At 48.7% G+C, this 25,484-nt stretch overlaps 1 protein-coding gene and 2 long non-coding RNA genes across 7 annotated transcripts in view; 2 read left to right on the top strand and 1 right to left on the bottom strand.

Annotated features, from left to right (window-relative positions):
* Nucleotides 1-25,484, top strand: part of LOC137490330 (uncharacterized) — a 144,308-nt gene that overhangs the window by 107,679 nt on the left and 11,145 nt on the right. The gene's annotated exons all lie outside the window — the stretch shown is intronic.
* Nucleotides 11,406-15,353, top strand: LOC137496361 (uncharacterized). Of its 5 annotated transcripts, XM_087264030.1 has the most exons (6): nucleotides 11,406-13,364; nucleotides 13,451-13,921; nucleotides 14,317-14,486; nucleotides 14,573-14,827; nucleotides 14,908-15,153; nucleotides 15,233-15,353. In XM_087264030.1, exons 1-6 carry the CDS (start codon nucleotides 12,698-12,700, stop codon nucleotides 15,323-15,325), a joined length of 1,902 nt encoding a protein of 633 aa, XP_087120156.1. In that variant the 5' UTR covers nucleotides 11,406-12,697; the 3' UTR covers nucleotides 15,326-15,353. The 5 variants fall into 5 exon arrangements, with proteins under 5 accessions (XP_087120156.1, XP_087120155.1, XP_087120153.1 ...); XM_087264029.1 differs by having other exon boundaries at nucleotides 11,406-13,921; XM_087264028.1 differs by having other exon boundaries at nucleotides 12,660-13,364; nucleotides 14,573-15,153.
* On the bottom strand, nucleotides 18,943-20,433 carry LOC147842652 (uncharacterized). The gene is made up of 2 exons (XR_015498005.1): nucleotides 19,605-20,433; nucleotides 18,943-19,412 (listed from the first exon to the last, which is right to left on the bottom strand). It is a non-coding gene; the product is annotated as an uncharacterized LOC147842652 (long non-coding RNA).

The following is a 25,484-nucleotide window of genomic DNA, read 5'->3' as shown; positions in this document are numbered from 1 at the left end:
AAGAGACTTTTATTGACATTTTTATTGATTAAATCTGATATATTGTCTGTGCAGGGGCAAAAACCTGGTCATAAACTGCCAGTACTTTTTTCTATTATTTAACTGTATTTATTCTTTGTATTATGTCTTATACATTATATTATTTTAAATTACCAAAGAAAATTATAAAATCACTTTTGTTGAACTGCACAGTTAAATTTTCAACATCAAAAGTCGACAGAGCAGAAATCCCAGTCTCATAATGCAAATAATAACAAATCATAATTATCAAATTAATGGAAAAAAACTGTGAATCACAAAATAAGGAAATGTTATTTAGCAAATGTTTCTTACAATGTAGTCTCCACATTTTGGGCTCTATTTTGACGGTACATGCGCAAAGCGCAAAACGCAGGGCGCAAACGCTTTCAGGGCGTGTCAGGACGCGTTTTTGCTAATTTAAGGACGGGAAATCTGCCTTGCGCAGTGGCGCATAGTCTAAAAGGGTTGAGTTTATTTTATTAATGAGTTATAGGTGTGTTTTGAGAATAAACCAATTAGAGTCTCATCTCCCATTCCCTTTAAGAGTCAGCTGCGTCGCGCCAAGAGCGCATTCGCTATTTACAGGACGCAAAGTAAGTCTAAGTGGAAAAAATGAGCATTTCACAAGCAAACAGTTAACAGTTTTTTTTTTTTTTTAATAGAAAACTGTTAAACAGAGCATCTACTGCGTGAGAATGAGAGATAATGGAACTACGTTCACATTCGCTCTTGGATAGGGAAACCTTTACGCACAGACATCAATTAGTCTATAAATAAATACTTTTGTTTGTTAAGCGCAAATATTCGTTTCAAAACTATTTCTAAATTCAGTTCTAATTTCCAGCAAATGAATAAATGAATAATAATAAAAAAATGTCTTTAAAAACGTTCGAGGTTACTAAAGTAACCCTTCGTTCCCCGAGGAGGGGAACGGAAGCACTATAAGTGGATTTGATTTGTAAAATCCACGCATTGGGAGGATTCGGATCAGAAGCCGCTTGTCTGGAGAGTATTGAACGGGCCAATGAATGAAATTAATTGGCAGCGTAAGCTTGCGCAGGTGTGCGACATCTGCAATTATCTCAGCATATAAGCACACCTGAAGCCAGCAGACGCCATCCTTTTAAGCTGAAGAGACTTTCAAACAGCTAAGGGACAGTCATTATGGCGACGGAGTATAGTGCTTCCGTTCCCCTCCTCGGGGAACGAAGGGTTACTTTAGTAACCTCGAACGTTCCCCTTCGGGGGGAACTTCAGCACTATAAGTGGATTTGATTTGTAAAATCCACGCATTGGGAGCCCATTGAAAGCGCCATAATGACTGCACCTTACCAACACCCCCGATGAGGAGATAGTCAAGCAAGCGTGACGCACCCACATCATGGGGGGCGCGGTCCTCCAACGTGTCCCTGGCCCTAATTTATCCTACTTCAACAGAAGTTTTACGGATTTAGATATATTTTTTGGGAAGTCGTGAGCATCTAGATAATTCTAGGAAATACGACAGTACGTTGGGAAGCGTGCAATCCCGATAGGGAGGACGCTGTGGAGGCCATCCGTTACCCAAGGGGGGGATAGATGGCAGAATTTACATATGGACTAGCCCTAAAAAGGGGGAGTACGCATAGCAAAAGAGTGGTTAGCGGAGAGGGAAGACACGGGTCCGCCCAGGGGGGGGACTTAACCGTGGCGGAATAAGCATATGGGATCGCCTAGTGGGGATCACGCATAGCAGGCACCTATACCCAAAACGCGGGCTGACCAGCGGGCAGACCTACAACGTAGTGGGCCAGCAAGTGACTCCTCCGCTGAGTCAGTGCTGGGGGCCACGGAGGAATCTGCAGGGCTCACCTGACGGGGAACTTTACTGACAGATAAAAAAGGCGCACGTACCTCCGTGTTAGGGAGAATGGCGCAGCAAGCGTGTTTCAACACCCTACCGAGTTGTCTCCTCAATCACCAAAGGGTTACCTAATACCCTTGAGGAAACCGGCTCCACTCGCAGATTGTAAAACCTTGCAAATGTGTTGGGTGTCGCCCAGCCCGCAGCTCTACAGATGTCTGTTAGAGAGGCGCCGCGTGCACGCGCCCAAGAGGATGCAACGCTCCGAGTGGAGTGTGCACGAACTCCCGGGGGACACGGCTGACCTCGACTCGAATAAGCGAGTGAAATGGCATCCACAATCCAGTGGGATAATCTTTGTTTTGATACGGCACTTCCCTGCTGCCGACCGCCATAACAGACAAAGAGCTGCTCAGATGATCTAAAATTCTGAGTACGGTCCACATAAATGCGCAGAGCGCGAACTGGACAAAGTAAAGAAAGGGCTGGGTCTGCCTCCTCCGGGGGCAGCGCTTGCAGGTTCACTACCTGATCTCTAAAGGGGGTGGTAGGAACCTTGGGCACATAACCGGGGCGGGGTCTCAGGATGACGTGAGAGTAATCCGGCCCGAATTCCAGGCACGAGTCACTGACCGAAAATACCTCCAGGTCCCCGACCCTCTTGATGGAGGCCAACGCAACCAGCAGAGCTGTCTTCAGGGACAGAAATCTTAGAGATACTGATTCGAGTGGCTCAAAGGGATCGGATCGCAGACTCGCCTCGTGGAGGGGGCTCTAGCCTGAGTGATGGTATTAACCACCGCAGTCGGTAGGTTACCTAAGTCTTCCTCGCGTCTAGGGACCACACGTGGAGGTTCCAAAGATCGGGGCGAGGGTGCCAGATGGTGCCCTGTCCCTGAGAGAGTAGGTCCTCTGTCAAAGGGATCCGCCGGGGGAGGGCCGTCGCGAGGAGTGAGAGCTCTGATATCCAGGTCCGGTTGGGCCAAAGGGGCGCAACTAGCAGAACCTGTTCCTCGTCCTCCCTGACCTTGCACAGAAACTGCGCGAGCAGGCTCACTGGGGGAAACGCATACTTGCGCATGCCCCGAGGCCAGCTGTGGGCCAGTGCATCCGTGCCGAGAGAGCCCTCGGTCAGGGAAAAAAACAACTGGCAGTGAGCGTTCTCGGGGGAAGCAAACAGATCGATCTAGGCCTCCCCGAATCGCGCCCATATCAGCTGAACAGACTCGGGGTGGAGTCTCCATTCTCCAGGACGTAACAGCTGTCGTGAGAGCGCATCGGCTGCACGATTGAGCGTGCCTGGGACGTGAATGGCGCGCAGCGATTTCAGCCGCGGGTGACTCCAGAGGAGCAGACGGCGGGCGAGCTGAGACATGCGGCGAGAGCGCATACCCCCCAAGCGGTTGATATACGCCGCCGCCGCCATACTGTCCGTCCTGACCAGCACGTGTTGCCGCTCCAGCACCGGTAAAAAGCGGTGGAGAGCGAGGAACACTGCCAACAGCTCTAGGCGATTGATATGCCAATGCAGCTGGGCACCCTTCCAGAGGCCCGCAGCCGCATGCCCGCGACACACGGCCCCCCAACCCGTGTTGGAAGCGTCTGTTGAAACAACAACATGGCTGGACGCCTGTCCTAGAGGCACACCGGCCTGTAGGAACGAGGGGTCGTTCCAAGGGCTGAGGGCGCGGCGACACAGCGCAGTAACCGAGACCCGGTGTGTGCCCGCGTGCCATGCGCGTCTGGGGACCCGATCGTGAAGCCAGTGCTGAAGTGGTCTCATATGGAGCAACCCGAGCGGCGTGACGGCGGCTGCGGATGCCATATGCCCCAGGAGCCTCTGAAAGAACTTCAGTGGGACCACTAGTTTGCTGTCGAGCTCCCTCAGACAGTTCAGCAACAGGCGAGCGCGTTCCTCGGAGAGGTGCGCTACCATGGTGATCGAGTCCAGCTCCATCCCGAGAAAAGAAATCCTCTGCACGGGGGCGAGTTTGCTCTTTTCTCGGTTGACCTAAAGCCCCAGTAGGCGGAGATGCCGAAGCACCTTGTCCCTGTGCATAATCAATTGCTCCCGCGAGTGGGCTAAAATCAGCCAGTCGTCGAGATAATTGAGTATGCGAATGCCCGCGAGCCGAAGGGGCGCTAGGGCACCCTCCGCGAGTTTGGTGAAGACCCGCGGAGACAGAGAGAGCCCGAAGGGGAGGACCTTGTACTGCCACGCTCGACCCTCGAACGCAAACCGCAGAAATTGGCGGTGGCGTGGAAGAATGGAGACATGGAAATACGCGTCCTTCAGGTCTATGGCTGCAAACCAATCCCGAGGACGAACGCATTGGAGAATGCGCCTCTGCGTGAGCATTCTGAACGGCAGCCTGTGCAGACAGCGGTTCAAAACGCGCAGATCTAGGATTGGCCGTGACCCACCGCTCTTTTTGGGTACGATGAAGTATGGGCTGTAAAACCCACTCTCCATCTCGGCTGGAGGAACCGGCTCGATTGCACCCTTCGCCAGGAGGGCAGCAATCTCCTCTCGCAAGACAGGGGCGGACAGGGGGTTGACCCTGGAGAAATACACGCCCGTAAACTTGGGGGGCCGTTTCGCGAACTGAATCGCGTAACCGAGTCTGATTGTGCGTATGAGCCACCGCGAGGGGCTGGCCCGCGCTAACCAGGCAGGCAGAGCCCTCGCTAATGGAGTCATTGCTACAATCGCTGACGTACCAGCGGTGGGGCAGCGCGGAGTGGGTGTGCTGATCCGGGAAGCACGAGGGTCCCGCGGAAGAGCTGGAGGAGAGCGATTCGCTCTGGCTCCGCACCCTGACTCCGGAGAGAGGGCTGGAGGGCTGAGGGAAGGGAGACCGTCCCCCCAGCGCTCGTGAGCCACTGGCGAAGCACGTAGAGTCTGCGAGCCGGAAGGCAGCGCGTCCCAGACTGGCAGAACTCGTGCAGTCACATCCGGGGAAGGGAAAAAGTGCTCTTTTACTGATGTTTTGGTGGCACTGAAAAGTACCGTTGTTATCGGGGCCCCGCCCTCCAGCGGGGAAAGAGCAAGTTTCCTCTTCTCCGGATGGCCTGTCTCAGGGACGCTTCGCGGTCCGTTTACCGGACTTAACGGCCCCCTGGGCAGGAGGGGCTGCCTGCTTTCGAGGTGAACGCCGCGCCCGCTTGGCCGGAGGCGCAGGCGGGGGCGGGGCAGCACTCGTTGGCGGGCGCCCTCGGCGAGGAACAGCGGAGGTGGATGGCTCGGCGGGCGGAGCGGGCTTACGGCCACGCCGATAGATGACATTGCCCATCGCATCCGACTGCTCTTTCACCGCCTTGAATTCCTGGGTGAATTCACCGACGGTGTCGCCGAACAGGCCAGCCTGGGATATGGGCGAGTCAAGAAAGCGAACTTTGTCAACGTCGCGCATATCGGCCAGGTTTAGCCAGAGGTGGCGTTCCTGAACCACAAGTGTGGACATCGTCCTCCCCAGCGCACACGCGGCGGACTTAGTAGTCCGAAGAGCATAGTCGGTCGCGGTGCGCAGCTCATGTAATAAGCTTGGGTTGGACCCGCCCTCGTGCAGCTCGGCCAGCGCCTGCGCTTGGTAGCGCTGGTAGGTGGCCATCGCGTGCAAAGCAGAAGCAGCCTGGCCCGCAGCCTTATAAGCTCTGGCTCCGAGGGAGGCAGACAACCTACAGGCTTTGGACGGGAGGCGGGGCAAACCCCGCCACGTAGAGGCGCCGCGCGGACAAAGATTGACCGCGATAGCGCGCGCCACTGACGGGATCGCCTCATACCCTCTGGCAGCTCCGCCGTCAAGGGCGGTGAGGGCGGAGGCACTCGCAGCACGGGCAGAGAAAGGTGCCCTCCAGGACTGCGTGAGCCTACAGTGCACTTCCGGGAAGAAGGGGACGAGAGGCTTCGAAGGCTTCGCCTTCTGGTCCTCTACGTAGCACCCATCTAGTCGGTCCGGCCGCGGAGCTGGGGGATAAACCATCTCCAACCCCACGGCCGAAGCAGCCCGGGAAAGCACGGCTAACATGTCCACTTCAGGATCCGATTTGACAGCGCTCACCTGCCCGGAGGGGGCGAGCGGGTCCGGATCTTCGTCGGACAGTGAAAGCCCACCCTCCGATGCCGCGGAGGACATCTGATCTCCGGTGTCAGCGAGTGTGAGAGCTACCATCTGGTTAGACGGATCACTCTCACCACCCGAAGCTTGGATGGAGCGCCGTGAGGAGCGAGAGGTCCGCGAGCCCGTGGGCGGCGGATTATCTCCCGCTGAAACCCTCAGATCTGCCCGAGCGCCCGCTGCTTTTTTAGAACAGGAGGCAACTGGGGTGGCTCGCTCTCTTGCGAAAGTTAGCCGCGATCTTAGCTGTGCAACGGTCATGGCATCGCAATGACGACATGAACCGCCCGCGAGCACCGCATTAACATGCTGGACCCCCAAACATGCAATGCAGTGATCGTGTCCATCATCCGGAGCCAGGAAACCCCCGCATCCAGAAACGCACAGTCGGAGCGCCATCCTGAAAAGGACGTGCTGCACGACTGTGTTGCTCTTTTAGGAAAGTTGCAACTATACGCACCGCTCTGGAGGACCGGACCCAAAGAACCGCAGGCAAGGGAGTAACCCAGCTCGACCGTCTGCCACCGCGAAGACCCACTCTGGACCGGGAGACACACTCGTTCGCTCTGAAGTGCTGATCAGCAAGAGGAACCCTCATCGACTCACTCAGAAAGGATCTGAAGCGAAAAGGATGGCGTCTGCTGGCTTCAGGTGTGCTTATATGCTGAGATAATTGCAGATGTCGCACACCTGCGCAAGCTTACGCTGCCAATTAATTTCATTCATTGGCCCGTTCAATACTCTCCAGACAAGCGGCTTCTGATCCGAATCCTCCCAATGCGTGGATTTTACAAATCAAATCCACTTATAGTGCTGAAGTTCCCCCCGAAGGGGAACCTGAGTTATATCCTAAAACACATGAGGTGCCCCTTATGGTCTAAAACCTGACAGGTGGGCAAATCTAAGCTTGTTTTTAATAAAACAAATATAAATATGGATATAATAAATAATACTGCTAATAATAATAACATTATACAAAAGCAAATTGCTATGAATTAACTGAAAAAGCCTCCCGAGATGAAGAAGACATAAAGCAGTGATTTTTCATATTTATGTAGGCTAGAAAATAATATGTTTTTTTTTATATTTTAATCCTTTATATTTATATCCTATATCTATTCTTATTATATCCTATATATATCCTTAATATTTAATTTTTTTCATATGTAAAGATATTTGCTATTGCTCTCTTGTGCGTATTAAGCAGTGCGTAAGCGAGGCGCAACTCTGCGCTGGAGTTTAGACCTGGTTTGTTTTGGTCTAATGAAAAATCTATTATAGTTTCTCAAAATAGCAACGCGCCAGCAGTCCGCCTCAGAACGCCTTCCTTTTTAGACCAGAATGCCTATGGGCGCACAAATTAGCGCTAATGCATTTGCTACTTAAACAGCGTAGCGCAACACCTCAAAATGATTCTTGCACCAAGCTGAAACTACCAAAAGACTACTGCGCCACACCTTGTGCCACACTGCGCCGGGTGTATGATAGGACCTTTTTTTTCATGAAACCCTAGAACACATGGAATATATGACATGTCATATTTTTTCATTCATTACTGGGAAACATCCACACACACTCATTCACACACATACACTATGGATAATTTAACTTACACAATCACACCACATATTTTTGAACTGTGGGGAAACCGGAGCACATGAACTCCCCACGCAAACACAGAGAGAACATGCAAACCACACAGAAACACCAACTGACCCAGCCGAGGCTTAAACCAGTGACCTTGCTGTCAGGCCAATGTGCTACCCGCTGCGCAACCTTGCAACCCTATATCACATGAAATCATTTTCTGATACATTTTTTATATAGCCCCTATCATGCATTAAAGAAATTCATATTTTGTTTTTGGGGGTCTCCAACAACAGACTGATATTCATAAAGGGCAAAGACATTTTCATTATCTCATAATATGCATTTTTATTTAACTAATTATCCAGACTCCCAGATCTGTTCTGTTATTCATTTCTTCTAACCCCTTCTAAGTGCGATGCTAATGTGCACTGATTGATTCAATGACCCGGTCTGTTGTAACTGGTCGACTGTGTTCAATGTGGGACAGAGAGAAAGTAAAAAAAAAATCATTTTGAAAACGAAATGCATTGATTTTATTTTTTTGCTGTTTGAAACAACTAACACTCATTTGGGGGATGGTGGGTCTCTAGCGGGGGGGGTCTTTGGAACGACCGCTGGCAAACGCTATGGATGAGCTCACCGGGGGCGTTGGTTGGACCAGGGGGAGAGCTCACCAAGCCATGCCCGGGAAGAGACCACTCTCTCCGGCATGACCCGCGCCTGGAGGGGGGGTAGCGCGTCCCTGGGTTTCGCTGACCTGCCGTCGAGGTTTCGATAACAGACTCAAATGAAGGACTTAGTGCAATTTTCGATTTCGCGGTTGAACGAACCAGGGGTCTAACGAGGGCCCCGTTGCCCCAAAACAAGCGTTCAAACCCGGGCAAACCAAATGCGCACTGCTGCCCTGGTCCTTCCAAGGATCCAGGCCTCTTGGCCAGCAAAGCTAACCCGAAAACAAGCGTTCAAACCCGGGCAAACCAAATGCGCACTGCTGCCCTGGTCCTTCCAAGGATCCAGGCCTCTTGGCCAGCAAAGCTAACCCGAAAACAAGCGTTCAAACCCGGGCAAACCAAATGCGCACTGCTGCCCTGGTCCTTCCAAGGATCCAGGCCTCTTGGCCAGCAAAGCTAACCCGAAAACAAGCGTTCAAATCCGGGCAAACCAAATGCGCACTGCTGCCCTGGTCCTTCCAAGGATCCAGGCCTCTTGGCCAGCAAAGCTAACCCGAAAACAAGCGTTCAAATCCGGGCAAACCAAATGCGCACTGCTGCCCTGGTCCTTCCAAGGATCCAGGCCTCTTGGCCAGCAAAGCTAACCCGAAAACAAGCGTTCAAATCCGGGCAAACCAAATGCGCACTGCTGCCCTGGTCCTTCCAAGGATCCAGGCCTCTTGGCCAGCAAAGCTAACCCGAAAACAAGCGTTCAAATCCGGGCAAACCAAATGCGCACTGCTGCCCTGGTCCTTCCAAGGATCCAGGCCTCTTGGCCAGCAAAGCTAACCCGAAAACAAGCGTTCAAATCCGGGCAAACCAAATGCGCACTGCTGCCCTGGTCCTTCCAAGGATCCAGGCCTCTTGGCCAGCAAAGCTAACCCGAAAACAAGCGTTCAAATCCGGGCAAACCAAATGCGCACTGCTGCCCTGGTCCTTCCAAGGATCCAGGCCTCTTGGCCAGCAAAGCTAACCCGAAAACAAGCGTTCAAATCCGGGCAAACCAAATGCGCACTGCTGCCCTGGTCCTTCCAAGGATCCAGGCCTCTTGGCCAGCAAAGCTAACCCAAAAACAAGCGTTCAAATCCGGGCAAGGCCAGTGGTCTGAACACCATGGGAGTTAGGGGGTACACGGGAGTCAAGGGTCCATTTCTGAGCTGCTAACCCGTCTCCCAGCGTCCATCACCTCGCAGCAAACATAAGACCCCATCGCAGACGGAGGCTAGAACGACGTGCGGCTGGTGCCCCATACACGAGCCCAGGGCCGGTGGTGACCCATTCACAAACCCAAAGACCGATTGGGTCACCAGCGGTACGTCTTGGCCAGTTGGGTCACCAGCAGCACGTCTGTCTGATCCATGCGGTTTGGAGGAGTTAGTGTCCCCGGGCTTAATAGTGGGGTGCCCGGGCACGGCTGGTGATTAGGTGCAAATCTAGGGGGTCCTTTGGAACCAGCGCTTGCCGCCGGAGAGTGCGTGTACCTCGGGCAGAGCGTGCAGGGCACGGCCCCCCCCCCCAACGCTGGATCTCAGAGGCCCCAGGCCAGGGAGAGGGGCTGGGGTCGCTCCCCGAGAAGGGTGTGTGTGCCCCGGGCAGAGCGCGCGGGGCACAGGCCTCCCCAACGCTGGATCTCAGAGGCCCCAGGCCAGGGAGAGGGGCTGGGGTCGCTCCCCGAGAAGGGTGTGTGTGCCCCGGGCAGAGCGCGCGGGGCACAGGCCTCCCCAACGCTGGATCTCAGAGGCCCCAGGCCAGGGAGAGGGGCTGGGGTCGCTCCCCGAGAAGGGTGTGTGTGCCCCGGGCAGAGCGCGCGGGGCACAGGCCTCCCCAACGCTGGATCTCAGAGGCCCCAGGCCAGGGAGAGGGGCTGGGGTCGCTCCCCGAGAAGGGTGTGTGTGCCCCGGGCAGAGCGCGCGGGGCACAGGCCTCCCCAACGCTGGATCTCAGAGGCCCCAGGCCAGGGAGAGGGGCTGGGGTCGCTCCCCGAGAAGGGTGTGTGTGCCCCGGGCAGAGCGCGCGGGGCACAGGCCTCCCCAACGCTGGATCTCAGAGGCCCCAGGCCAGGGAGAGGGGCTGGGGTCGCTCCCCGAGAAGGGTGTGTGTGCCCCGGGCAGAGCGCGCGGGGCACAGGCCTCCCCAACGCTGGATCTCAGAGGCCCCAGGCCAGGGAGAGGGGCTGGGGTCGCTCCCCGAGAAGGGTGTGTGTGCCCCGGGCAGAGCGCGCGGGGCACAGGCCTCCCCAACGCTGGATCTCAGAGGCCCCAGGCCAGGGAGAGGGGCTGGGGTCGCTCCCCGAGAAGGGTGTGTGTGCCCCGGGCAGAGCGCGCGGGGCACAGGCCTCCCCAACGCTGGATCTCAGAGGCCCCAGGCCAGGGAGAGGGGCTGGGGTCGCTCCCCGAGAAGGGTGTGTGTGCCCCGGGCAGAGCGCGCGGGGCACAGGCCTCCCCAACGCTGGATCTCAGAGGCCCCAGGCCAGGGAGAGGGGCTGGGGTCGCTCCCCGAGAAGGGTGTGTGTGCCCCGGGCAGAGCGCGCGGGGCACAGGCCTCCCCAACGCTGGATCTCAGAGGCCCCAGGCCAGGGAGAGGGGCTGGGGTCGCTCCCCGAGAAGGGTGTGTGTGCCCCGGGCAGAGCGCGCGGGGCACAGGCCTCCCCAACGCTGGATCTCAGAGGCCCCAGGCCAGGGAGAGGGGCTGGGGTCGCTCCCCGAGAAGGGTGTGTGTGCCCCGGGCAGAGCGCGCGGGGCACAGGCCTCCCCAACGCTGGATCTCAGAGGCCCCAGGCCAGGGAGAGGGGCTGGGGTCGCTCCCCGAGAAGGGTGTGTGTGCCCCGGGCAGAGCGCGCGGGGCACAGGCCTCCCCAACGCTGGATCTCAGAGGCCCCCATTAATGGTTCACCAGCGGCTCCATCGATGGTTCACCAGCGGCACATCTTTACGCATCTAGCGCCAAAGGTCCAACAGGAATACGTTATGCCTGGCGCTCACCGGGGCGTTGGTTAGACCCAGGCCCGAGCCCACCAAACCATGCCCGACGGGAGACCACCCTTCCCGGCCTACTTGTCGGGACGTCCCGCGCCTGGAGGTTTTTGCCCGACACCCACAATCTCTGACCTGCCATCAGGGTTTCGGGGAAGGCGTAAAAATATGGACTTAGTCTCTGACAGTCCAGTCGCCAGACCCCACGGTGACTGATCGATAGGAGCTAGTGTGGCGCCCCAGGGGCTAGGCCCCCACCCAGGCCCCCCAAAGCACCAATGGGGTCGGCCTCTATGGGTGTGGCAGATCCTCCCCGTCCTGGGCGCTGTATCAGGGAGGCGTGGGGGTGTCCCTCCGCACACAGCGCCCCCCCCTTCCCGCCCCGATCTGTGGGTAAAGGACCCAGATGGCCCGTCTGGCTAAATGACCCAGAGCTTGTCTGCTGCTCAGCCCGCCCGCCAGCCCGCCCCCCTGGACTCCGTTTCCCCCGCGCCGATACTCGGCCCGTGCCCCCGCCCCACGCCCCTCGCCCTGCGAGGGCTGGGGGATGTTCGGTGGGTTCGGTCGAGTCACCCGGCGTGGTGAATCGAGGCCCCAGGGGCAGCGTAGGGAACGAGCTGGTGTGGGCTTCGATTCTACCCCCGCCCGAGTGTGTGCGTCTGCATCCCGTCCGTCCGCCCGCCCGCCCGCAACGCCGCCCACCCCCTGGGTTTATCCTTGCTGGCTCCCGGCTGACCCCCACCCCGCCTACCCTGCTCCCGGGGGAGTGAGGGTGGTTGGTTGGGAGGGGAAGCTAGTGGACTCCGGCGAGGTGAAACGTGCCAGGGTCAGTGGTGCCGGGGTTACGGGCTGTCTGAACTCCCCTTTCGATGGTTGGTGCGTATCCCATGTTGGTTGTAGCAGGTCACAAAAGCTCCCGCGGCTGGCGCGTGTGGAGCTGTCCCCCCCCGATGGGGCTCAAACAATCAATCCCCTTTTTGGGGTGGAAAAAGTGAACGTGGATGGCTGTGGAAAAGCTCCCGCTGGCCAGAACAGCAAAATGAAGGGGGGATAGGGAGTGAGGTGGGACACCCCTTCCCCAACTCGAGTCGTGACAAGAGAGAGAGGTGTCGAACCGCTGACCGGGGCAACGATGAAGGGGCGGTGGGGTGAATTGTTTAACGGGACACCCCCTCTGGTTCCTTTGAAAAGGGGGGAAGGGAGTGAGGTGGACACCCCTCTCCCCCCTACTTGAGAAGTCGTAACAAGAGAAGGCTTGAACCGAATGGATCTCCGTAGGGCATCGGCTTACACCTCCTGGTGCGGGGGGGTGTCCTTCCCCTTTAAGAAATACGGGTCCACCAACGTCATGACGCGGAAGTGGACGCCGCCTCCGGCCGCTTATTAACCGCCGCACGTGGCGTGCGGGCCCCTTTCCCCCTCTGCATTGGCTCTGGCACGGTCATGGCTGAATGTGCCCTATGCTTCAACGTGTACAGCCGGCTTGCGCCTCACCTGACGGCCGTTCACAAGGTGGCCAACTCGGACGAGAAGCGGCTGCTTCTCGCGCTGGCCGCCGGCCGCGTGGACACGCGGAAGACACCGTGCCCGGTCCCGGGATGTCGCCGGACGCCAGCCCGCCTAGACAGGCACTTGAGGCAGCACGCGGAGCTCTCGACCTCGGGAAGGAAAGAGGCTATGGGGAGGGCGAAACGCCGGAAAGTAGCTCGGGAGTTGCAGTGGCTGCGGTCCACCCAGCCTGCAATCCCTGTCGTGTCCCAGCTAGCATCGTCCTCCGAGGGGGAGCGGGACTCGGAGGACCCAGAGGCCGGCCGCCCGTGCGCCGACCGCGGCTGCAGGCGCGCCACCGAGCGCATACAGGCTCAGCTCACGGACCTGGGGAAACAGGTTACCAAGATGCGGTCCACCCTGCTCCAAATCACACGCCTCTACCGAGAGCTAAGGAAGGGAGAAGGGGGGAGAAGGAGGAGGAAGAGGGCCAGGAGAACCAGGTCGCCTCCTGCACCACCGCCTCCCGGGCGAGGGGCGGCCGGAGGTCCGACGCCCCCCGAGCCTCCGGAGGCTTTGGAGCCCACTGCCTACCCGTTCCCGGACCACGTCCCCGCGCTGAGTTGAGTATATTTCAGGCACGTCACTGTCGCTCTGCTGGGTGTGTGGCTTCGGGGAAGTTGACTCTTGGTTGTGCTCGTTCCACAGACCTTCTCTTGGGGGAGTTCGAAGGGTACCAACTGGGCAGCGAGCCCACCCCCCGCCTGCGGAACAACGTCACTTCGAAGCTGGGGAGAATCAAAGCCTTCCTTGGTTACATGGCCAGGGGCACCGCGGAGCCAGGGGACTTCCTCTTCCTCAACCAACCAGCCCGAATCCGAGCGTGGGCCGCCCGGCTAGGTCAGACGCGCATGGCCGAGCCCACCAGGCAGCACTACCTGAAGAACGTGGCTCAGTTCCTAGACTACCTCTCGGAGACGCCGCCGGCCGCCTGTCAGCTCTCCAGCACGGCTCTGGTTCTGATTCGAAGGGAGGTCAGAGCCCTCATCCGCGGCATACGCCGGCGTGTCGTCGTGCACGAGGTAAGGACCAAGCAGGCGAAGGAAAGCCGACTGATCCCCAAGGCCAGTCTGGTGCGCTGTCACCGGACCGCTGGGAGGAAAATTCCCGCCCTGCTAGGTAAGCAAGCCCTTCCGCCGTTCCAGCGATTCCCCCTGTTCGTTCTTCCGGGGCACCAACAGCCCTTGGTTCATCCAGCCACGTCTGTCTGCCCCTCTCCCCCGCGAATGGGACTCATTCGGGGGGGAAGGGGGGCAGACCGACGTGGCTGGATGAACCAACAGCTGCTGGTGGCCCGGAGAGGAGTTGTGCGTTTCTTCTTCAGGGGCACCAGCAGTCCATGAACTGCTGGTGCCCCTGAAGAAGAAACGCACATTTCCTCTCCGGGCCACCAGCAGCTGTTGTTTGAGCTGCTGGCGCCCCGGAGTACAAGTCACCAGCAGCCAAGAGCTGTTGGTGACCCAGAAAGGAAATAGAACCGTCGGTGGTCTAATCTGTCTAATGTCTTTCACCAGATAGCCTCGAATCCAACCCAAGCACTAGGCAACAGTGGCGCTTCTATGGCTTTCTGACTGGCTACCTAACCTCCATCTCTGGGCACCGCTGTGGAGTCTTCCAGAATCTCACAATCCAGGAGGTTGAAGAGGCCTCCAGAAGCCCCGACGAGTCTGCTTATGTCATTAACGTGAGTATGGCGCAAGTAAGGTGGGGGTCACCAGTAGCATGCTCTCTCTCTCACTCACTCATTCACTGCTTGTTCTCTGATGGCAGATTACCACTCACAAAACAAACAGAGCCTTTGGGGCGGCTCAGCTGTCCCTAAACAGGGAGGAATACAGCTGGTTCCGCAGGTTTTTGGCGCTGCGGGCTGGTCTCCCCGGAGGGAGCCAGGCTACCTATTTCTTTTTCACTTCCAGAGCCAGTCCTTGTCGGACCCTGAACAAGTACTTTCAGTCTGCTTGGCTCAGTATGGGCCTTCCAGGCAAACCCACCTTTACTGACGTACGCACTGCGATCGCGACTCATGTGAGTAGGCATTGTGACGCCCCTGTAACTACCAGCGGCGGCTTCTATCCTAATCAAGCTTCTGTCTCTCTCCGACGCAGGCAAAGAATGCACACTCTTCAGAGGATCGCCGCAAGGTGGCGCAATTCATGTGCCATGACACTTCAACCTCAGATAAGTTCTACGCACTTCACCTCGGACCTCTCCAAGCACGCGAGCGCCGCAGACTCTTTGAAAGGGCCCTGGTGGAGGAGGAGGAGGAGGAGGAGGAGGATGGGGAGGCAGCGGGCACTGAAAGCCCCCCGCGGAAAGGGCGCAAGAGGACGGAGACTTCCGTCTCTCCCCTGGTAAAAATCACATTCTCTTTGGCGTGGACAGCAGAACGTGTGGCATTGGCTAACTACCCTTTATGTGTCTCTTTTCCAGGAGGGAACCAGCAGGAGGACGCTGCCATGGCGCCCTGCCAAAGGGAAAAGCCAGGGCGCTCGCCCGCTCGAACAAACAGAAGACTCTGAATAAATAAATATTGTACAACTTAACGGTCAAATGGTGTTCAGTGTCTTCATTATTCCTTTTATTTATTATCTGTGTGGTAAAAGTAAATTCAGTGGGGACAAAAATGAGCCCTGTCTTCTTAGTTCAACGCTGTATGCCTGCTGCGTCCAGGTCCTGCCTTGGCTACGTTCCGATTGGGACAGATTAGCCCTAACTTGTGTGTTAAAAGTGTCACGTGGGATGCCCTCGTCCAGGTTCTGCCTTGGCTACGTTCCAATTGGGACAAACTATCCCTGCCTTGAGTGTTAAAAGTGACTCGCGGGACGCCCCCGTCCAGGTTCAGCCTTGGTTGATAGCTCATAGGGAGAATGAATCCCTTTTCCAGCACAAGGGGGTGATGGGCTGGACAAATCTGTCCAGGTCTGCAAATGCTTTGAACGCCCAGAAGGCCTTGAGTCCAATTCTGTATATTAGCAAGCTTCTCCCGGGACAGCTCGGTCCTTAGAGATGCATGAATAGGTCAGGACAGGGCAGCTGTGGAGTGGAGGTTAACTTTATGGAGAAAGTATATGTCAGAATCCAAAGTATATGTATGAACCCAATGCAGTTAAACACCAGGATATTGCTCTAATCTTAACCATAAAACATGTTCAGTATTAATCCACATAGTGGCAAAAGCTGAACTATTTTGCAAGCTAGAGGAAACAAGAAGGCAATCATTTAAATCACTTACACTTGTAAAATGGTGGAAGAAACTGATCCATAAACTGTGTACTGAAAAATTTCCTGTCAAGTTCTGATTATGTCCCACACATCAATAGTCTTTTCTGATACTTCCTTTGACAAACGACTGACAAATCCCCAGTTACAGGGTGGATAATTGCATTAATTACTTGAACATTCACACATTAATGTTCACTCATGGGGCAACGCAGTGGCGCAGTAGGTAATGCTGTCGCCTCACAGCAAGAAGCTCGCTGGTTTGAGCCTCGGCTGGGTCAGTTGGCATTTCTTTGTGGAGTTTGCATGTTCTCCCAGCGTTCGTGTGGGTTTCCCCCAAAGTCCGAAGACGTGGTATAGATGAAATGGGTAATCAAAAATTGTTCGTAGTGTACAACTGTGTATGGATGATTCCCAGATATGGGTTGCTGCTGGAAGGGCATCCGCTGCGTAAAACATGTGCTGGATAAGTTGGTGGTTCTTTCCGCTGTAGCGACCCTGGATTAATAAAGGGACTAAGCTGAAAAGAAAATGAATGAAGGATTGAATGAATGTTCACTCAGCTTCAGTCAAGATTAGTCCCACACACCTGCACTCTGCTAGTGTTTGAAGGGAAAGGCATATTCGCGTTTTACCAGATCTGGCACTTCATATTAGGTATTGTTTCATATTGACGTCAATACAAACAGGCAGAAGGTCCAGACGAACAACGAATCATTTAAACAACTCAAATCTCAACTGAAATTAAATCTTTTGTTTAAAAATCTATATTTTAAACAAGGTGCACTTTGCTGGACACAGCTGGATGTTTTCATTCACCTAAAGGTGTGTTGCACACTGTATGGAAGGTCATTTTCATAAACTCATTGTGGAATTTAATAGAATAGTTCGCCTAAGAAATTTTTATTCTGTCATCATGTATTCAACCTTCACTTGATCAAAACTTGTTTGTGTTACTTTTTTGTTTTTGATTTTTCACTTTTTTCTTTTGTGTTAAACAGATAGAAGAATCTTTACGCTTGTTGCGACTCTTTATTCACTGTTATTAATTAGATGAGTGTAAACAGGACTTTTAATTATTTTGCTTCTGTGCTCCAAAAAAGGAAGAAGAGTACACAACACGTGAAAGCCACCAGAGTAAATAAATAATGACAGATTTTTTTTTTTTTTTTGCAGTGACCTAACCCTAAGGTATCATCTCACATTTCCAATAAGGTTTCTTTGTCTCCTTTTATTAAGGATTTAAGCAAGTCGTTTGTTGACCAAATCCATGTAGACGCCCAGTCAATTATAGCAGACATGAGATATTATTCATCAGCCCAACAGCTGTGATTATTGGAATTACTGGACTCTCTCTCTCTCACACACACACACACACACACACACACACACACACACGCACACACACGCACACACACACACTGGTGGTGGAATTGGAGGTTATTTCACAGTGCTAATGGATCTGTAGTTCAGCGACACACCTGAGCCACTGGACGTCATATTACACTCACAGGTGCTCCATTACTCTCTGACAGTTTGGGTGAGTGTGAGTCTGAAATGCTTCTGTAATTTCTATAAGCGTAATTTATTGCAGGATTACTTGGATGATGCAGGATTCTAGCAGGCTTACATTTCCTGTTTTTTAAATGCTTTTCTTTTCAGTGAGGAGTTAGACTCTGCAGTTTCTGAAGTTGGTCTGAAGTTTAAAGTAAAGAAAGAGAAGGGAAACTGCTTTTATGTATTCGCAGACACATTTAAAGGTTGCTAATGTTCTGAAAACCTCACACAAGCATTTAACAATAACAACTGAATAAACAGACACACAATACTTACAAAACATGTTTTATAGAAATCACATGGAACTGTTCGACTTTCACTGCACTTTTTTTTCCAACCTTTGAGTGTTGCTGCACTGAATGTGTTATATTTACACATTTCTCAACTCTCTTTGTAGGGTTCAATGTGTAAAACAGCAGTATAACAATGTCTGTTTTATTGGCATTGTTTAAAATATCAAGAAACAATCATTTATTCATTTTCCTTTGGCTTAGTCCCTTACTTGTCAGGGGTCATCGAATGAACCACCAACTATTCTAGCATTCACACACTACGGCCAAGTAAATAATTCCGATTCACCTGTAGTGTATGTCTTTAGACTGTAGGGGGAACCGGAAAAAACAGAGGAAACCCTCACAAACACTGTGAGAACATGCAAACTCCACACAGAAATGTCAACTGGCCCAGCCAGGACTCGAACCAGCGACTTTCTTGCTGTGAGTTGACAGTGCTAACCACTGAGCCACCATAACAAGAAACATTTGATGGCATATTAAAAGACCCTTAAGAAACACAATGCAGCCCTGAAATTTTAATTCATGGTAGTTTTATACCTGTATCTTGTCACTGTTGGTTGGCAGTTGTCAGAAAAATGGTAATTAGGTGGAGGGTTATAGTATGGTATGGTATTGTACACTGTTAGACCTTACCAGGTTTTTTTACAGTAGAACACTGGCAACACTGTTGCCAGCCACTCACTGTAAAAGTTTGGTTACAGTAAGTAACTGGCAATGGTGTTGCCAGTTAATTACTGTAACTGAACCATTACAGTGAGTGGCTGGCAACAGTGTTGCCAGTTATTTACTGTAACTGAACCATTACAGTGAGTGGCTGGCAACAGTGTTGCCAGTTATTTACTGTAACTGAACCGATAAAGTGAGTAGCTGGCAACAGTGTTGCCAGTTAATTACTGTAATAGAGCAGCAGTGGTAACTAACTGGAAACTGTACAGTTAATTAATGTATTGTAGGGTTCAAATCACAGCATTATACTGCATACAAATTAATAGTATGTCATATATAGTTATTGTAGTGTTACTAAAATTAATCAGTATTCTTAGCTGTTATTAAAAAATAGAAGGCATATTATTTTTTAGACAAATTTATTTTATTGTTTTCGCACCAAACATATAAATAACAGAAAAAGTATAACAAAATTAAGAAATCAGCAGATATAAATATTGTCTTGCATATTACAGGTCTGCACAGTAAGGCTGCGGTCACATTAACGTTTGAGCATGCAAAATTCTGTCATACTGCACTGCGAAGTGGAATTAAACAAAGCGAGTAGTGGAATTAAACAAAATAATTAGAGATTGAAAAAGCAAGCCAGAGAGGTCATGTTTTGATCTTTGATTGGTCTCAAGCAATCACATGATGTGATTTCGCATGTCAACATTCTCCAAGCTTGATCTTTCCAATGCTGCGAATTATGAAATTTGTCGCATGAGCTATCATTCCAGGTCTGCAGTACTCACATGGGTATGAATGGAAGTCTATAGGGAGAAAAGTGCAGTGTGAAAAGGACTTTAAGCTGTAACTCTAATTAAACACACCTGATCAAACTAATTAAGGCTTGTTAGAAATCTACAGGTAATGTTGAAGCAGGGTGGGTACTAAACTCTGCTGCGCTGCAGTTCTTCAGGAACTTGGAGTTTGACCCCCATGGTATATAGCAGGGGTGCTCAATCCTGTTCCTGGATATCTACCTTCCTGCAGATTTCAGTTGCTACCCATATCAAACACACCTGCCTGTAATTATCAAGTGGTGTTCAGGTCCTAATTAATTGGTTTAGGTGTGTTTGATATGGATAGCAACTGAAATCTGCAGGAAGGTAGATCAGCAAATGAACAGCAAAAAACACAACATAATTATTTTTTAAATGTTAAAGTTTTAAATAATTAAAAACTGTGTCAAATCTCAATAAAAAGTTTAAAATAATTATAAAAAATAAAAATAAAGTTGGCAACACCGAAAAACCAAAGGATCCAATCTTTTATTGTTAGAATTATCTCATGACAACAAACTTTTTTTATTGTTTCTAATATAAATTCATAGATGGAAACACAGCTCTGAAAAATACTTAGCAACAAACTCACAATCTGGGACCGGACAGTGGAGCTTTTGTGTGTGGATGGCTATGTGTATCATGTTTTTGTGATTCCCTGTGATGATGTGCACATGTTCCCTTACTGAGATGATGGAATTTAATTTTGGCTTGGTTGCCAGAAAGATACATGCAACTGTTCGCATCTGTACATATGGCAGTGTGCAATATAAAATAAATACATATTCTTAAACAAAAGTAATGTAAGAAGTTATATGAGGAGAGGCTAACTAGCTAACAATGTAGCTTTCAAGTACACAGTTCAAGATAACAACAATATAACTTAAAACACAGCCTTATTTTAGAAACCCTCAAAAACATTTGAACACATTTTACTTACTCATTGTAGATTCTTATTTAAAGCCTAATACATATCAGACTCTACATCTGAATTGATGGACAGAGAATAGAGCGCACTCAGCAGTAAACAAATCAAACACCTGGCTCCCTTAAAGGGCCAGCATTTTCTGAAAACTCTTTCTAACACCTTTGTGTTTAGAATAAGACAGACAGCCTGTGCTAGTGTGTGGTAATGCCTAAATCATTATTTTCTGCCTTTAAAATGCACGTCTCTATAAATAGCAACATAAACCGTCAGAGAAGATGGGACAGTAATGGTTGAACAGTAATTTGCTATTTATTGTCAGTTACTTTCTGTAATGAGTACATAAAGTAAATTACTGGAATTTATTCTTTGCACTACACAATTTCATACAAAGTCTACTCCTTTTACAGTAAAATAATATGTGTTAATAAATAATAAATGTTTCCTTTTATTACAGCAAAACACTTGCTATTTTACAGTTATTTACAGCACAATCTACAGAGTAAGATTGCAGTTATACTAATTAAACACACCTGATCAACCTAAATCTAAAGGTAGTGTGTTGAAGCAGGGCTGAAACTAAATTCTGCTGGGCTGCAGCCCTTCAGGAGTTCGACATCCCGTGTATCTAGCATATTTTCAAAGGAATTGCCTACATTTATCACAATCATGCACATATCATTGAATAAAAACAATAAAAATATAAAAACTTCATCCAAAGCAAATAAATAAATAAATAATCTGATCCTCATGTTGTTCCAAACCTGTAGTAATAATAATAATAAAAAAAACAAATTACCTGATTGATACATTTATTTAGGAAAGTCTTTATACTATACTGTTAATACCACTTTTACCTACTTCATTTGAAGTTTTCCAAACAAATTAATTGAGTCTCTGCAAAAATGTATGTACGTGCTGTTTAAGATATTTTTTAAATAACACATTTTTATTTAGCAAAATACTAATATTCAGCTTAAAGTGCAATTTAAAAGCTTAACTATAGGCTAAACTAGGCTAATTATATTAATTTTAGAAAAATAAACAAAGTTATAAAAATGATTGTGATAATTTGGTTGCTCTGTGTGAATATTTTTGCCTTTAAATGCATCTCGTCGATATCTTTACCTTTTAATTAGCTCTGTGACTTTGACATTGGTTGACTCCTGATACTCAATGTTAAAAACATAAAAGGAACCAAAGAAAACACAGAGATGGCTGCAGAGAAATTTAACTTATCATCAATGCATTGTCTCACTTTCTCCTCAATACTGACCATTCACATACCAAAACTGAACAGTATATATATATATATATATATATATATATATATATATATATATATATATATATATATATATATATATATATATATATATATATATATATATAGCAACATAAAGCATCAGAGTACATGGGGTAATAATGGTTGAGCAGTGATTTACCATTTATTATCACAGTAACTATCTGTAATCGGTACATAAAGTAAATTACTGTAATTTATTCTTTGCACTACAAAATTTCATACAAATCCTGCTCCTTTTACAGTAAAATACTGTTTCCTTTTATTACAGCAAAACACTGGCTATTTTACAGTTATTTCCTGCATAATCTACAGTAAGGGTTAACAGTGTATGGTAGTTGTTCAGAGCTTTTGTTTGGTCCTTTTGTTCCACTGAAAGCAACTCTTACTCTTCAGCATACCAGGCCATTTTAATGAAACTTGACTGGCCTTCATCTCCGGATCTCAACCTGATAATGTCCTGACCTCAACCTGATTAAGCATGATTAGATAGTATTAAAGCAGAGACTGTGAGTTGGGCCTTTTTGTTTAACATCAGTGCCTAACTTGACAAACAAATAGTCAAACATTCCTATATAAACACTCTTAACCCTTGTAGTAGAGGTCTGCGTGGGACTGATTTTTTCTGTCTTGCTCGCACCAATTTTTATTCCGCACCCGACAGAGCCCACTGTATGTTCTGTTGTCTTTGTTCACCCACTGCCCTCTTAGAATAATAATTTTTTATCCGACCCAACTGTTTCTACTAAATTTAAATCTGGTTTACAAAACCCATGTTTAAATTGGGTACTACCAAAAGAGAGAGATGACAGATAAAATGGTAAGTTGTGCAAGGATTGTAGGCTAAATGTCAGTATTGTTTGGCCCTTTGTAATGAGATATATGTATATATACCACCTTAAACAAAAGTAGATATACCACCTTAAATCTGAGCAACCAGTCTTCTGAAGCTAGTTGCACACCGGATGCACCTCTAAGCACTGCGCTTTATCTTGCATATGACAGTTGGATGAAACATTTGCTGGACGTGCACATTTGCATATTACTTTAAATAAAACTATTCAGATGTCACTCTGTGGCGCGGCAGAAAATTGAACAACATCCTGAATCATAGATGGGCGCCGTGGATAGCTGCTGACTTTTTAATTGCTCTAGAGTTACCGACTGACATCGTGTTTTTTTCATAAATGTATTCTCGCGTTGCAAGAAATCTGGTAGGGTGCAGACCTACCATGTACAAAGCATTCAATGAAAAGGTTGGGCAAACTACATGTTAAACCCTACAGAATAAGACTGGGATGTAATTATAATTTATGTGCACGTTAATATCAGATATCCCAAAACTTATGCCGATATTATGTTGTACTATTCAGCAATGATGCAAATGTACAGAAATGTGCATAGAAATATTACAAATGAAAATCCTAACTAAAACTAAACGAAACTGGCCGTGATGAGCGTGTGTTTGTATAAATGTCTGGGTGTTTCCCAGTACTGGGTTGCGACTAGAAGGACATCTGCTGCGTAAAACATATCTTGGAATAGTTGGCGTTTTATTTTGCTGAGACGACCCCTGAAAAAGAGACTAAGCTAAAGGAAAGTTAATGAATAAAGATCCTAAGTAATATGTTATTCATTCATTCATTTTCCTTCAGCTTAGTTAGTCCCTTTATTTTATCAGAGGTCATCATAGCAGAATGAACCACCAACTTATCCAGCATACTGTATGTTTTACGCAGCGGATGCCCTTCCACCTATAGTGCATGTCTTTGGACTGTGGGGGAAACCAGAGCACCCGGAGGAATCCCACAGGGGAGAAATCATGCATACTTCACAAGGAAATGTCAACTTACTCAGCCGGGGCTCGAACCAGTGACCTTCTTACTGTAAGTTTACCGGGCTAACCACTGAGCCACTGTGCCCCCTATAGTAATATGTTATTTTATAATAATTAAAATGAGCCTGGAAGACCCTCGCCAATGTTAATTTAAGCAGACATCCCTCTTAACTGAAGTCTGAAAAGTCTAATCAGTATTGTCCACACACTCAGATATGTTACCTGTTTAACAAGAGATGCCAATGACTGAGTGTCAAACACACCAGTTACAGGAGACTGTGCTGATGCAGTTATATTGCCCAGAGGTTAGCAAGCTAGCATTACAAAGCTGTCACAGATAGCCGGCAAACACCACAACACCTCCTTTAACCCCTGAGATCACTGCAGAACACATAAACCATGAAGGCCAGGGCTATCAGAAGGGCAAGGCCATTGAGAAACACTAAACATTTATCTTACAGTGATCTCATTTAGTCTTGTTATGTTAGCGCTGAACTCTACTCTGGCTGAGTAGCTTCTAACTGATTTCAATTGAAGCTTAATGCATTTTGTGAGCTGGAAACAAAAAGCATAATTGACCTATGGTTTGGAGGGCTTGTTTTTAAGTGAAGAAACAACTTGAACTTTAATAGCAGCACGCTGGATTTATTGAGATAAAAAACCTGTCATTTTACTTACACAAAAGCAAAAATAGAGAACAATCTAGCTTTATTACTTTCGAGATCACTGCTTTGCCCTACTTAAAGTTATAGCAAAAGAAGAAAAAAGGTGTTTTTAGACATGTTTCCTGAGTGTATATATATATATATATATATATATATATATATATATATATATATATATATATATATATATATATATATATATATATATATATAAATGGTCACACTTTACAATAAGGTTCATTAGTTAATGTTAATTAATGCATTTACTAACATGAACAAACAATGAACAATACATCTATACTGTATTTCTTCATGCTAGTTAACGTTAGTTAATGAAAATACAGTTATTCATTGTTAGTTCAAGTTAACTTATGGTGCACTAACTAATGTTAACAAGCATGGACTTAAATGTTAATAATGCATTAGTAAAGGTTCAATTATGATTAATAAATGCTGTACATGTGATGTTCATGATTAGTTCATGTTAGTAAATGCATTAACTAATGAACCTTATTGTAAAGTGTGTGTTTGTATTGACTGGTAATAATTGTTCATCATCTGACAAACCCTATTTATAGAATAGGTATAATACAAGCAATGCAAATATTAATTTTGCACAAAAAGAAAATTACAAATTTTAAAGAAGTATTAAAATGGTATGGCAAAGAGAAAGGAAAAATACATTAAAATAATACAATAAAAATACATTTAAAAAGAGAGCAAGAGCATATGTAAAAAAAATAACATGAATCAATGCAGAATATTAAATAAAGCACGTTTTAGAAGTTTTAATTTATTTCTTGTTATAAGACTCTGAAATGATATTCAAGTACAGATGCAATTCTCAAAAAAATTGGTTCACATTCGGTATATTTACGCTTATGCATAAAAAAACAAAAAAAACTTTCCATTTTTTTTAAAGGCCACAAACCCACAGGGTCTTCACAGGGTGTTTTCACACCTCTAATTTTAAAAAGTCTGGAAAGTGGGTGAGTCCAGCTTTGTTTAGGTAAGAGTGTCAAGTGGCGAAAGAGGGATAGGTTTGCATGAAAACGGGAGCTTCAGTATATGCATGCGCGGATTTTCACTGTGGGAACACAAACGCAGGGGAGTGACGTTCACATGTATATCAGCAATCAAATTATTTGTGTTTACATGAATTGCTTTTTGAATGTTACCTTCAGCATCCTGTTTTACATGTTATAGCACATAATTTGATTAACATCATTGCATTATTGCAACGCTATCCAAATTTCTTCTAGAGTTTCATGATATTTCAGGTGTTTCATTCCTAATTTGTTGACTTTAACTGCAGTTTGGCTCTTTTTACTTTCATTCAAGAACATTTCTTGCATGCCCCCCATGACAAAGAAGATGTTGGATATGGTTT

This window comes from Danio rerio, chromosome 8 (genome assembly GCF_052040795.2).
Source record: "Danio rerio strain M-AB ecotype USA chromosome 8, GRCz13ab, whole genome shotgun sequence".
In the NCBI taxonomy this organism is placed as follows: Eukaryota; Metazoa; Chordata; class Actinopteri; order Cypriniformes; family Danionidae; genus Danio; species Danio rerio.
Note: the sequence above shows the minus strand (reverse complement) of the source record. Positions and strands in the feature narration are given on the sequence as shown.

Bases quoted from the DNA above. Each gene is read 5' to 3' on its own strand.
- LOC137496361 (XM_087264026.1), top strand. From the start codon at position 12,706: ATGTGCCCTATGCTTCAACGTGTACAGCCGGCTTGCGCCTCACCTGAC. The intron at 13,922-14,316 runs GTAAGCAAGCCC...GTCTTTCACCAG, and splicing joins GAAAATTCCCGCCCTGCTAG to ATAGCCTCGAATCCAACCCA. The intron at 14,487-14,572 runs GTGAGTATGGCG...CTCTGATGGCAG, and splicing joins AGTCTGCTTATGTCATTAAC to ATTACCACTCACAAAACAAA.